At 42.2% G+C, this 13,039-nt stretch overlaps 1 protein-coding gene across 1 annotated transcript in view; it reads left to right on the forward strand.

The window, feature by feature from the left end:
• Window positions 1-843: 843 nt before the first annotated feature.
• The window catches only part of SLC16A10 (solute carrier family 16 member 10), a 120,836-nt gene continuing 108,640 nt past the window's right edge, over window positions 844-13,039 (forward strand). The window contains exon 1 of the mRNA XM_040350247.1: window positions 844-1,509. Within this exon, the coding sequence (XP_040206181.1) occupies window positions 1,125-1,509 (385 nt within the window). The 5' untranslated portion in view covers window positions 844-1,124. The remainder of the gene's footprint in view (window positions 1,510-13,039) is intronic.

Here is a 13,039-nt window from a genome sequence, read left to right on the forward strand (position 1 = left end):
GGGCTGCTTTAGCTGATTCCATGTTAGTAAAAGACGATTCGCGCTTTTTTGTCTGTTACAGCGTGATGAATGTGCTTACTCCATTATTAGTTTTACCAGAATGAGCTCTCATGTCTCATAACTTGCTTCTGAGCATGCGCGGGTTTTTTACGTCGTTTTAGCCCACACACGATCATTTTTTACAACCCGAAAAACGACATAGTTTAAAACGACGTTAAAAAATGCAGCATGTTCGAATTTTTTTTTGTCGTTTTTCAGAACCTGAAAAATGATGTGTAGCCCCCACACGATCATTTTAAATGACGTTTTTGAAAAACAAGAATTTTTTCATGCCGTAAAACGATCGTGTGTACGCGGCAATAGGCGTGTGTGTATATATATACTATAATTTACAGCGCCGTTTGGGGGTGCGCCCCGTGACTGTGCACTGCCTCCAGGGCATAGAGGGGGGGGGGGGGTGACACCATGTTTTGCTGCACCAGGCGACACCAACCCTACTGACACCACTGTATATGCTTATTTTGTCATTTTGTGCTAATTGTGTACCATGGAGGTTATATAAATAGCTATTATGGGAATAGGAGGGTGATAATTACCTACATATCCTTTGTCCATGAAGGAAGCCAGGCTCATTACTTTATGAGAAGTGCTGGAAGTTTATGTGACATTTCCTCCCTGAGGGAGAGTCTGCGAACACTTCCTCCCTCACCCGGGCGGCGGGCCGATCTATAGACTCGTGCAAAGGTTCTGTCAGCTCCCCTCCCGCGCTGAATGACTGAGGGCGGCCACACTCCGGGGGACTTCCCTCCATCGGCCGGCACGCCTCTTCCAAGGGTTTTCCCTACATAAAGATAAAAAAAACATGAGACTTCACTCAAGTCAGCCCTCAGTCGGCTTGTCCGAGGTGACAGAAGTCAGGACACAGGAGGGAAGGGGCAGGAACAAAGCAGGTAGACTGACACAGGAAAAAAGAAAAGCCAGAGCTTTGCTCCGTGCTGGGATCATACTCTGCCCCTAGCTGGAGTCGTCGTAGAAGACAATTTGTTCTTTTTCCCCTCAGCAGCTGCAGCAGCCAGGTTCCACGTTACACAGAGCTCTTCCTGTTGTGATCACCGTATGCTGAGATGACCGACGACAAGTCCCCTAATGAGCAGGCACTGGAGGCTGAGGAGGTGGCCGGCCCCACACAAGAGTCCCCAGGAGAAGACAAGACAGCTGAGGAGAGCTCACCTCTGGTGGAGGAGAAGAGAGAGAATGGAGAGTGGATCTCAGCAGCAGCAGGAGACCAGGAGAAGAAGCTGGAAGCTGGAGAAGAAGAACCTCCTGAACCTGCCCCAGGACAGACTGAGTTTGTACCCCCAGAAGGAGGATGGGGGTGGGTAGTCATGCTCTCTGCCATGTGGTGCAATGGCTCAGTGTTTGGCATCCAGAACGCCTGCGGGGTCCTCTTCGTGGTCCTCATGGAGAAGTTTGGTTCCAAGGATGATCACCATCTGGCATTTAAAACAGGTGATTTGGGCTTGTGGGCACAGGGTACTCATCACAGATTGTAGTAACTTACTGCCATGCTGTACTCTATCCCATAACCCCAGGGCTGCCCTGGGTTTTCCTGAAGAAGAGGAGAGGGCGCCGCCAAAACTGGAACAGCTTGCGCATGGCAACTTATCAGTTTCTATCTTCAGCTTGTTCAGTTAAGCTTTGGAAATGAAAGCTAGAAGCTTATTGGTTGGCATGCACAGGTATTCCACTTTTAGTTAATTTCCCTCCATCTCTTCAGCTAGCCAGTATATAATATCACCCTAATGCCTAGTACATACGATGAGAAAATCGCATGAAAAAATAGCAATCATACGATAATCTGATCCTTAGTGCACCACTTTTGACGGCCGATCACGACAATTCATGCAGAAATATCCAAAGGGTTCCACGAAAATATTTCTGGATACCAGAATGAACGATTTTCATTTAATCAGAACAGTATTTGCGCCCCCAAAAACAGAAGACCAAGAATACGCAATATTTGGAAACAAAAGAATACATTAGATCACTTCCAAAGTCGTATTCTGTCATATGAGAGTGTTCGTAACTTTAGTAAACTCTTCATTTTTGATACGAGACAAGCATGCAAAAAAAAGCATGCAAAATAACTGGACAATCATTCATCTGATATTCTCACTGGGGGTTATTTACGAAAAGGCAAATCCAGTTTGCACTACAAGTGCACTTGAAATTGCACTGAAAGTGCACTTGGAAGTGCAGTCGCTGTAGATCCGAGGGGGACATGCAAGGAACATAAAAAACAGCATTTTAGCTTGCACATGATTGAATGATAAAACCAGCAGAGCTTCCCCTAATTTCAGATCTACCCCTCAGATTTACAGCGACTGCACTTCCATGTGCAATTTCAAGTGCACTTTGCGCTTGTAGTTTACACTTGTAGTGCAAAGTGCCTTTGCCTTTTGTAAATAATCCCCACTGTGTATGAGGCTTACATTCAAACTTTTGCATACTCATATGGAAGTTTTTTTTTGTTTTTTACACCTTGTTGTCTAACTTAGCTTTACAATGAAACTTTCAAAAACTCACTTCTTCAGACAAGAGTATAGGACCCTGGTGTCCAAACTGCGGACCTTTGCCACTTACTGTGTGGTCCCTGAGGTGTTTGATGCTTGCTCAAGCCACTGACGGCACATAGGGGGTTATTTACTAAAGGCACTGGGAAGTGCAGTCGCTGTAGATCCGAGGGGGAAATGCACGGAAGATAAAAAAACAGCATATTAGCTTGCACATGATTGGGTGATAAAATCAGCAGAGCTTCCCCTCATTTCAGCTCTACCCCTCAGATCTACAGCGACTGCTCTTCCAAGTGCACTTTCAGTGCAATTTCAAGTGTACTTTGCACTTGTAGTTTACACTTGTAGTGCAAAGTGGATTTCCCTTTCGTAAATAACCCCCATACTCCTTAAACTGCAATTCAAAACCAGAGAAAATTCCCAGCTCAACTCACCAACCAGTATACCCCTTAAACTGGCCAAATACTAATAGATTTTAAAACAAAGGTTGTATGAACATCGGTATGAAAACTCTCAGTACATTCAATGACTGAAACAATGTTGTTTGAAAGTACTTCAAAATGTTTGCATTCGGTTTTGGAATGAAAGTCATTTTTCCACACGTAAACCACATGCACTGTTAGAAATTCCTTTGTTTGGGAAAGATTTTCCACCTTGCTCTTTCAAAATGTTCTCCTCACTTTGGTCAAAAGCAAACATAATTTTGATCCCACTAATAATTAGAAAATAGAAAAAACTTACTTAATATGATTTTTTTTTAATGAAATTCTACTAGTGTGTGGCCAGCTTTTGACTGAAAATCTTAGGGCAAAGTAAAACTTGTCCTTTGTAGTGGGGCTCAGATAACATTACCTATCACAATCTTCCACTTCCCTGGCAGCCAGCGCTCTCCTCTTCTCCCCTACACATGGCACTGATTGGTCTCCTGGCATTCTCATGTCTAGTGCAGGGCTATAGGCTCTGCATTGGTCTTAAAGCGGGGGGTTCACCCTAAAAAAAAAATGTTCTTGGTCTACCATGCCATCCAGCATACTAGCGTCAGCTACAGTATACCTTTATTTGTATTTGTTTGCGCTGTACTTACAGTTTAATCCTTTAGTTTCGTTTCAGACTCCCGCGGGGAGTAGGCGTTCCTATGAAGAGGGGAACATGATTGACGGTCGGCTATGCCGCGTCACGCGTTCCGAAAATAGCCGAAATAGGACTCGGATCTATACGGCGCCTGCGCAGTCAGCTCCTAGTCTGTGCGCAGGCGCCGTATAGCGCCGTGAAGCGCCGAGTCCTACTCCGGCTATTTTCGGAAACGCGTGACGCGCCATAGCCGGCCGTCAATTATGTTCCCCTCTTCATAGGAACGCCTTTCCCCGCGGGAGTCTGAAACGGAACTAAAGGATTAAACAGTAAGTACAGCGCAAAAAAAATAAAATAAAGGCATACTGTAGCTGACGCTAGTACTGTATGCTGGATGGCATGGTACAAAGTTGTTTTTTAGGGTGAACCTCCGCTTTAATGACATCAGAGGACCTGCATCCACCGGCCTGGCCTGGGGGAAGCCTGTTGTAGAAGGGGCTCATGTAAGTAAAAGTGCCTTTTCCAGCCTCCTAGACTAAAACGAGCATTTAATTCTTGCAGGGTGAGGGAAGCTCATCTGAAGCCTCGTACACACGACCAAGGATTTTGAAGGGCGAAACACATCGTTTTGCTCGTCGAGTTCCTTGTTAGGCTGTCGAGGATCTCGGCGACCCAAATTTCTCCATTGCCGTTGAGAAAAAAGAAGACATGCTCTCTTTTTGGCTCGACGAGATCCTTGACAGTTTCCTCGTCGAAAAGTGTACACACGACCGGTTTCCTCGGCAAAAAAAAAAAAAACAGCAAGTTTCTTGCTGGTTTTTGCCGAGAAACTCGGTCGTGTGTACGAGGCTTTAGTTGTCTTTGTATTTTTTTTGTGCTATACCAGGGGCCTCCGAACTTTCTAACAAAGGGACTGTTTACTGTCCTTTAGGTCTTGGGGTGTGCGGGGGCAGATTGTGGCCAGTAGGAGTATTAATTGGCCAACAATATCCCATTGTTAGTGTGAGTGGCAGGAATTATACCCCATGTTGGTGTCACTAGAAGGAATAGTACCTCATTGTTGGTGTCAGTGGATGGAATAGTTCCTTGTATCATTGTTGTCAGTAGATAGAATTGTTCCTTGTATCATAGGTGTCAGTGGCAGGAATTATGCCCCATTGTTGATGTCAGTGGAAGGAATAATACCTCATTGTTGGTGTCATTGGATGGAGTAGTTGCTTGTATCATTGGTGTCAGTGGCAGGATTAATTCCCCATTTTTGGTGTCGGTTGAAGGAATAGTACCTCATTGCTGATGTCAGTGGATGGAATAGATCCTTGTATCATTAGTGTGAGTGGCAGGAATTATGGGCAATTGTTGGTATCAGTGGGAGGAATTGTTCCTCATATAAGTGGGAGAAATAGTACCTCCAGGGCGGATGAAAGCAAGCAAAGTTCCACATCTGGCCCCCGGGCCACAGTTTGGAGAACACTGCTCTAATCATTTATAATGGATCTTGTTGAGAGCAATATTTGTAGGAAGCACAATGATGTGAGCTTTGATTTGTAAAGGGGCTGTAATAGCCGTGATCTCTTGCCATCTAATGTAATGTCTCTCCAGACCATAACTGCTTCCTGAAGCTGTAATGTTTGAAGTCTCTGGTCATCTCCTGCAGCATGGCCACAGTCTCTGACATTCTCTTGTAGCATGACCACATTCTATGACCATCTCATTTAGTATGTCTGCAGTCTCCGACCATCTCTTGTAGAATGTCCACATTCTATGACCATCTCTTGTACAGTACCGCCCCTGGCCATCTTTTGTATTATGTCTGCAGTCTCTGACTATCACTTGAAGCATGCTTATAGTTTCTTACCATCTCTAGTAGCATGTCTGTAGTTTCTGACCATCTCTGGCAGCATGTCAGTAGTCTCTGATTATATCCTGTTGCAGTGTGTAGTTTCTGGCAGTTTTGTGTGCTTCTATATTTACTGAATATTATGTGCGGACCTTTGGTGATGTCAGGGGCCGCACTTGAATCTCCCTATGTATAGTAAGTTGACTACCATTGGTAAAGGATATGAAAACTGCACACATATACAAAGAAAACCCAAATAAAAAAGCATGCAGACATCATTGTTTGAACATATTTTTCATATAATTTCTGACAAAGAGGTCTGTAAGATCTGTAAGGACCTATTGAAAAAGAAGAAACCAAAGTGCACAGAAACACCAAGGCTACTCCTTGTTTTCAATGGCCCAGCATGAAAGCTGTAACCCAAACACATGAATGCAAAAAAGGGCCCTCAATCTATTCTCCTGATGGATAATTAGTATCATTTTAATTCCATTTATTTTCTGCAGAGAAGGACAGTGGAATGTTAACATTCGCAAGTGCCAGCAGTAGTGTTTTTCATATGCAAAATCTAGCAGACCTTATCCAGGGGTATCAATTTGAGGCAATGGGACTGGACTAGCAAACTAAAGTGAAATGTAGGGGAGGTGAATTAAACCTATGTTTACTTTAGCCCAGGTTCACACTGGGTACGATTTGAGATGCGATTTCACATGTCAAATCGCATCTCAAATCGGCGGCAATTGTCGGCAGTGGCACTGTCCTAATCGGTGCGACGCCGCATCTGCGGCGCTGCACCGATATCAAAAAGTAGTTTCTGTACTACTTTTTGCGATTTCGGGCCGCGATTTACATTGAACCCTGCACAGATGTCTCTTAAATCGTGGCCGTAATCGCAGCAAAATCGCAGCCGTGAAATCGTGGTAAAAGCGCGATTTTTACCGCGATTTTGAATTCGCAGCAGTGTGAACCTAGCCTCAAACATCTAATAAAAAACAAGAGAATTTAAAAGGAAATAAAGGAACTTTTTTTTTTGCATGTGTTTGGCTGCTTAAAGTGAAACTCATCTCACCTTACTTATATTATAGTAAATCAATTCATTTAAGACATATATATGAATATAAATGAAGTAATTATGTTTTGTTACCTTATGTGTAATACCACTATATTTGGTACTGATCTAGGATTTAGGCATGTTTTAATGCTATAACACGTCAGGCAGCACATGGAACATAAAGGAAGGTGAGCTTTATGTTCATAGCAAAGTGAATGTTCATTCACCACAGTGAGTAATTTCACCCAAACATGTGTACACAAAAATCCTGTTTATAATTTTTTTTTTTTTTTGCACATGACTTGGTATTCAAAGCGAACACAACTTTAGCTTATTTACCAAGCTAAGTTAACATTCACATTGCAAAATGTACCCTACACTTTCCTAAGTGATCAGCTCTACTCCTTAACATTACCCTGTAGTATTTATAGTTTTTTAAAACATTTTTTTGCTTCTATCAACTTTATGGAAATGCCTGTAGCAAGGTTCAGCTAAAAGAAGACATGACATCATCTATAACCAGTTTCATATTAACACATTGCATACGTTCGTTCCCGGTTAGTGCTGGCAGCCTTTATGCACACTTTAACATATGCATGTCTAAGCATTAATACTGCACAGCAAGCAAGAGTCACAAGTCCTCATGAGATATGGAGCAGACAACTTCCCCTTGACTCTTTTGTTCTGAGGATTGTTAGTGTGTTCCTATTCCTCAACTGTGTATTGATCTGCTTGCTTCCATGCAGGCCGCAAATGTTGAGCTCTTTAGTCATAAATACTGCCAACACAAATGGCCTGTGAGCCAAAATAGAACAGCACACACACTGTGGATTAGATTGCTTCCCGTTGTAAAGTAAGTGCAGCAAGTTCTAAAATAGAAGTTTTTCACAGGCTTTAGATAGTTCCAGTCTTCAGCTAATACTTCAGTACTCTCATATGACAAAATATAAATAATATATAAATAGTTCTGAAAAATCTTTATTCAGTGGAGGATCGTGATTCTAACAAAACAGGCTAAACTTGCTTATACGTTTATTTGAATTTTGTTCAGTCAAAGAACCTGAATGGTTAAATCAGTTCTATTTATTAAGTGAGTTGAAACATTCCAGCAGGCCTTCTTCTCCGGCCTGGTTTTTATAATTATGAGAAGAGTCAGAGCAGACGTGTTTGAAGAACTGTGTTCCAAGTCTATAAACTGCAGCCACAACTCCCTGAAAGCGGCAAACAAGGATATTTTTAGAAAAACTGAACTTAAAGGGCCCCATTTATTCAGAGGCAAAGAAAAACAATGTTTCCTAAAATATGACATCACGTTCTCTAAAAAGTAAAAGAAGAAAACCACACATTTGTTGCAGTATGCAGCAATTAAAGTTTAAGTTGTCCCACATTTATAGTAAAGTATACATTTATTACATCTCTATATTTTATACGGACTTGTGTGTAAGTTTGTGATGAACACATGGTTGGGAACTACCGGTAAATGACATCTTTAATTACTTCCTCTGTGAACTGCCTGTCTGGTAGTAAATACTGCAAATCCAAAAATAGGCATTTAAAGATCCATTCCGGTCACAATTGAATGAAACCTTAGGGTACATAAGCATAGCCTGCCCACTCACTGCTTTTAGACTCCCAGCCAGGCATAGCTGTAGTGTGCTAGTCTACCTCTGTCCTTTCTGTAACCCTTGTTTGTGATGTAGGAGAAAAATCATACAGACTTCTTCTTGCATTCTATCACATATTGAGGGAGATTTACTAAAACTGGTGCACACAGAATCTAGTGAATAGTAACCAATCAGCTTCTAAGACCCCTTTCAGACACGCGGACCGTATGTCCGTTTTTTCATCCATCCGTTTACGGATAAAAAAGGGACATACATATACCCCTATGGGATAGCGGATGTCTGTGGATGAACATCCGCTGACACCCGATATCATCAGTCCCCGCTGTGGTCCAATTCTGCAGATGGAGGAAAATCCTATTTTTCCATCCGTCTGCAGAGCAGATCGGGTGAACACGGACAGACGGTCCATGTTCATCTGATCCCCCCATACGGGAGAGCGGCGATCTGACAGGGCGGTCCCTGCACAGTGCAGGGATCGCCATGTCATCTTCCGGCTCAACAGAGATCAACGGAGCGATCCCCGCTAATATATGGGGTGCCCAACCTTTTGAAGAGCGAGGGCCACGTAAGCGACTTGGTAACCGGTCGCGGGCCACAACGAGTGAAGGGGACACAAGTCTGTTTACATCTGCCGCTCCATAGAGGTGAATGGAGGGCCCCAGTGAGTATAGCAAATTGTGTGAAAGGGGCCTAAGGCTGCTTTCACACTGATGCACTGCAGTTTACCCACACCGCGGATGCAGCGATGTGTGCCTGTAGATTTCCTGGGTTTGCTGCACTTTGCCATAGACTTCTATTATATCCTGCAGGTGTAGTACACTTTCTAAAAGTGCACCAAACCTGCAGGTAATAACAGAAGTCTATGGCTCAGTGCAGGTAATCTGCAGGTACACTGCACTGCACCTGCAGATCAGTTTGAAAATGGCCCAGTAACTACTGCAGAACAGATATACCCAAATATACACTGTGATTTTAGTAATAAACTTACCTTTAATAACAGTCTTCCATTCAGGTATCAACAGCTGTTTCTGTCTCAGGCAGAGTGCATTTGGTATCTCTCCACTGTGACAGGTGGCAGCGCTTTACAGGAAGCATCGGCTTATGCGGCTTTTCTCCACAGCCGCTTGCTTCATCTACCGCTGGCTTCATCTACCACTGGCGCAACTCTGATGCTCTAGGATGGCAACATGCGATCTGTGCTTGCCAACCCGCTATCCCAGAACAAGAGGTCGCGGGCCACATCAGAGGGCTCCACAGGCCACATGTGGCCCCCGGGCCACGGGTTGGGCACCCCTGGCTTAAAGGAACACTAAAGGTTCGTTTTTTATTAGATCAATTGATTGCTGTAAGCTAGAGCATTTAAATATCACTTACCTCGTTTTTACTTTTGACCTCCAAAATACAGTAATCCAGGTTTGAAAATGCCATTTCCTGTCTCTCCTCTTCTTGCTTTCCACCAGCATCTGAGGTGTTTTGCATGGTGGAAAGCAGAATGTGCTCACCCCCTCCCTATGACTACAGCCCTGCGTGAAGATGCTCTCTTATCCCTCACAGGCATGGAGGCTAAGCCTAATGGGAACTGTAGTTCCCATTAGGCCGTGATGTAGCAAGAATGAATGCGCACCGCAAACCAGGAAGTCAGTGAGAATAATGATTCAGGAGCGATGGAGGTGAATAAAACAGCTCAATTTCAACAGGTATCAAACTAGTTATAATGCAAAACATTACTTTTTACTTTATCAGCTACTGTCAGACTTTAATTTAAGAGGAAAATATTTTTGTCTTTACAACCCCTTTAAACTAATGAAGAAATTTGTTTTGTTTTTAAAACAGTTTGGGGATATTTATTATAGTAAAAAATATAGTTATTTTTTTCAAAATTGTCGCTATATTCTTTTGTTCATAGCGCACAAAATAAAAACCGCAGAAGTGATCAAATACCACCAAAAGAAAGCTCTATTTGTGGGGAAAAAAGGATGCAAATTTTGTTTGGGAACAGCGTCAAAAGAAAGTTAAAGCGACGCAGTGCCAAATTGTAAAAAGTACTCTGGTCAGCAAGGGGGTAAAATCTTCCAGTGCGGAAGTGGTTAAAACAAAGTGTACATATTTTTTTTGCAGGCAAACGTAGGTGGATGAGCCTCAGGCTCCATGCACACTGGGCTTAAAAAAACGTCTGTTCTTTTTGGAATAAAAAACTTCCAAATAGAGCATTTTTTCTAAAAAGTTTAGATGAGTTTAGGGGAGTTTTAAATTTTTTCTGCCTGTGAGCTCCAATCAGAAACATGAATGAGAAGGTTTTTTTTTCTGCCTCTAAACGTTGTTCTCAAAATATGCCTCTTAACGTCCTAATGTGCATGGACACATAGAATTGAGTTGCTTCTACAGACAGAACACAAAACTCCTGTAGAAGCAAAATTTTTTAAGCCAGTGTTCATAGAGCCTTAGGCCTCGTACACACGACCGAGAATCTCATCGTTAAAGAAACATCGTTTTCCTCGACGAGTTTCTTGTTAGGCTTGTCGAGAATCTTTTCAAGCTTTCTTTGCGTACACACTGTCAAGACAAAATCTCGTTGTTCTCAAACGCGGTGACGTACAACACGTACGACGGCACTATAAAGGGGAAGTTCTATTCCATTGGCGCCACCCTTGGGGCTGCTTTTGCTAACCTCGTGCTGCAGCGTGTTAGTAAAAGTTTGGTGAGAGACGATTTGCGCTTTTCAGTCTGTTACAGCGTAACAAATGTACTATATCCATTACGAACGCTACTTTTACCGAAGGTGCGCTCCCGTCTCATACTTTATTCTGAGCATGCACGCGTTTCTAAGCACACACACGAACATGTTTCTCGTTGTAAACCAGCCCGACGAGAAACACGACGAGGAAATTGAGACTCCCGACTAGAAAAAAGAGAACATGTTCTCTTTTTTTCTCGTCGAGATCCACGACAGTTTTCTCGACGAAAAGCATACACACGACCGTTTTCCTCTGCAAAAAAGCTCTGCCACCAAGTTTCTTGATGGATTTTGTCGAGGAAAAGGGTCGTGTGTACGAGGCCTCTCCTAAAGACTCATGGGATGTATGACATCATTTGCCTAGGCAATAAACCAGGAAGTAACTGAATAAATGTAAAAAAAGCTATCCCTGATGAAGTCACGTGATCTGTAATGTAACGCTTATGAAAGAGTTGGGTGAAGTTTAATCTCCAAGTCACTGCCGGACCAAACCGGAGGCTCTACACTGCATTGGAATTTGCTGTTGTTATACAATAAAATATGTTTATGGGAGACTTCTCTATTTATATATGAATTAATTGGGGAGTATCTTTGGAGAAAAGTGACCTGAAAAGACACAGGCAGACTACTACTACTACTACTAGCACTAGTAGGAGAGACGTGCTAACAAGCATTTTTTGATCTGTATGAGAATATAGATCAAACCTTTTAGGTGAGCTGCCATCATCACACTTGATATACACAAGGTGAATACTACTATCACATATTACTATCTATATGGGAGAAACAAAAAGGAAAAATAGCACTGGAAGTAGTTTCACCTGCATTCACTAAGGATTTTTACACCCTTTTCTTTATTGGGACTCTTGAACCTGTCTTGGAATTTTTCAGTTTACTATCACAGTGGCATAGAAAAGGGGGGGGGGGTGAGGGTGGGACTTTGTGATTGTGACTGCGTGTACTATCACAGTGGAACTGTTTTTGAATTGCACTTCATAATTACTAATCACTTTTGATGTATTTTAATTTTTTTTTTCTATTAGGGTACCCCTGTATATATATATATATATATGTATTCAGAGTCACTTTATATACTCCCTTCATGGTAGAAGGATTTTGAGTTGTAAACAGAACCATGGGTACAGTTCTTATACACTAGATACATTTATATTATTTGCACAATTTGAAACACAGTTTTTTGTTGTTTTTACTGTTTGGGATTGCATATCGGAAGCTAAGAGCCACATCATACCTTCTAATTTATTTTGTTTATACATGTGGGGCACATTGTGTCAATGTGAGCATCTGCTAAAGTAACAACATTAAATAAAAGGTAGTGCATAGGGTATATTGCACTCTATATACTTTGAAATCATGCTACTTAAGTAACACAATTTCAATGTCGTGATTGGTGTGTCTGGGGTGTGAAACAACTTCTGTATTACAGGAAGCTCCTGCACAGAAGCAAACTCCTACTGTTTGCTTCTGTGCAGAAGCTTCCTGTAATACAGACCAGTCACTGCTGCTCTCTCTCCTTGTGCAGTATGGCTAGTCATGTATTCTTCCCCTCTTCTAGGCAGCATGTAGTGGGTGGCCTTGCCGGGTCCCTTCCAAAGCTCTGTTCTCTGTACAGTCATTTGCAGTACAGTGGCTACTTTTACATTGTTAAATCTGGATTTGTAAATTAATTTAGTGCACACGGAGTGGATTAATTTCCATTTTGTATGTTAAAGAATATGCTTGAACAAAAATATTTCTGCCCGGAGTTCAGATTTTCTTCCTGATAAAAATTCCTGAGAAGTAATATGAGAATTTTTCTGAGAAGTAATATATTACTTTAACTTAAGAGGTGTCTGAAATCATTATCTTGACTGAAACAAGAAATGTTGTTTTCTAGTACCCAGGACCTTCACAAATCATTTGTCTTTGCTTAACGCTTCTTTTGTTATATATAGCAGCATATAGCTTAGTCAGGATGAGATCAGGAAACATTGCTGAGAAAATTGCAGTGTCCTCTCTTCTTCTTTCGAAAAAAAAAAGTTTTGCCTTTAGTCTTTCTTTAACCACTTCCCGACTGCCTCATGTACATATACGTCGGCAGAATGGCACGGACAGGCACATCAACGTACCTGTACGTGCCTGCCTAGA

Source organism: Rana temporaria, chromosome 4, assembly GCF_905171775.1.
Source record: "Rana temporaria chromosome 4, aRanTem1.1, whole genome shotgun sequence".
Taxonomy (NCBI): Eukaryota; Metazoa; Chordata; class Amphibia; order Anura; family Ranidae; genus Rana; species Rana temporaria.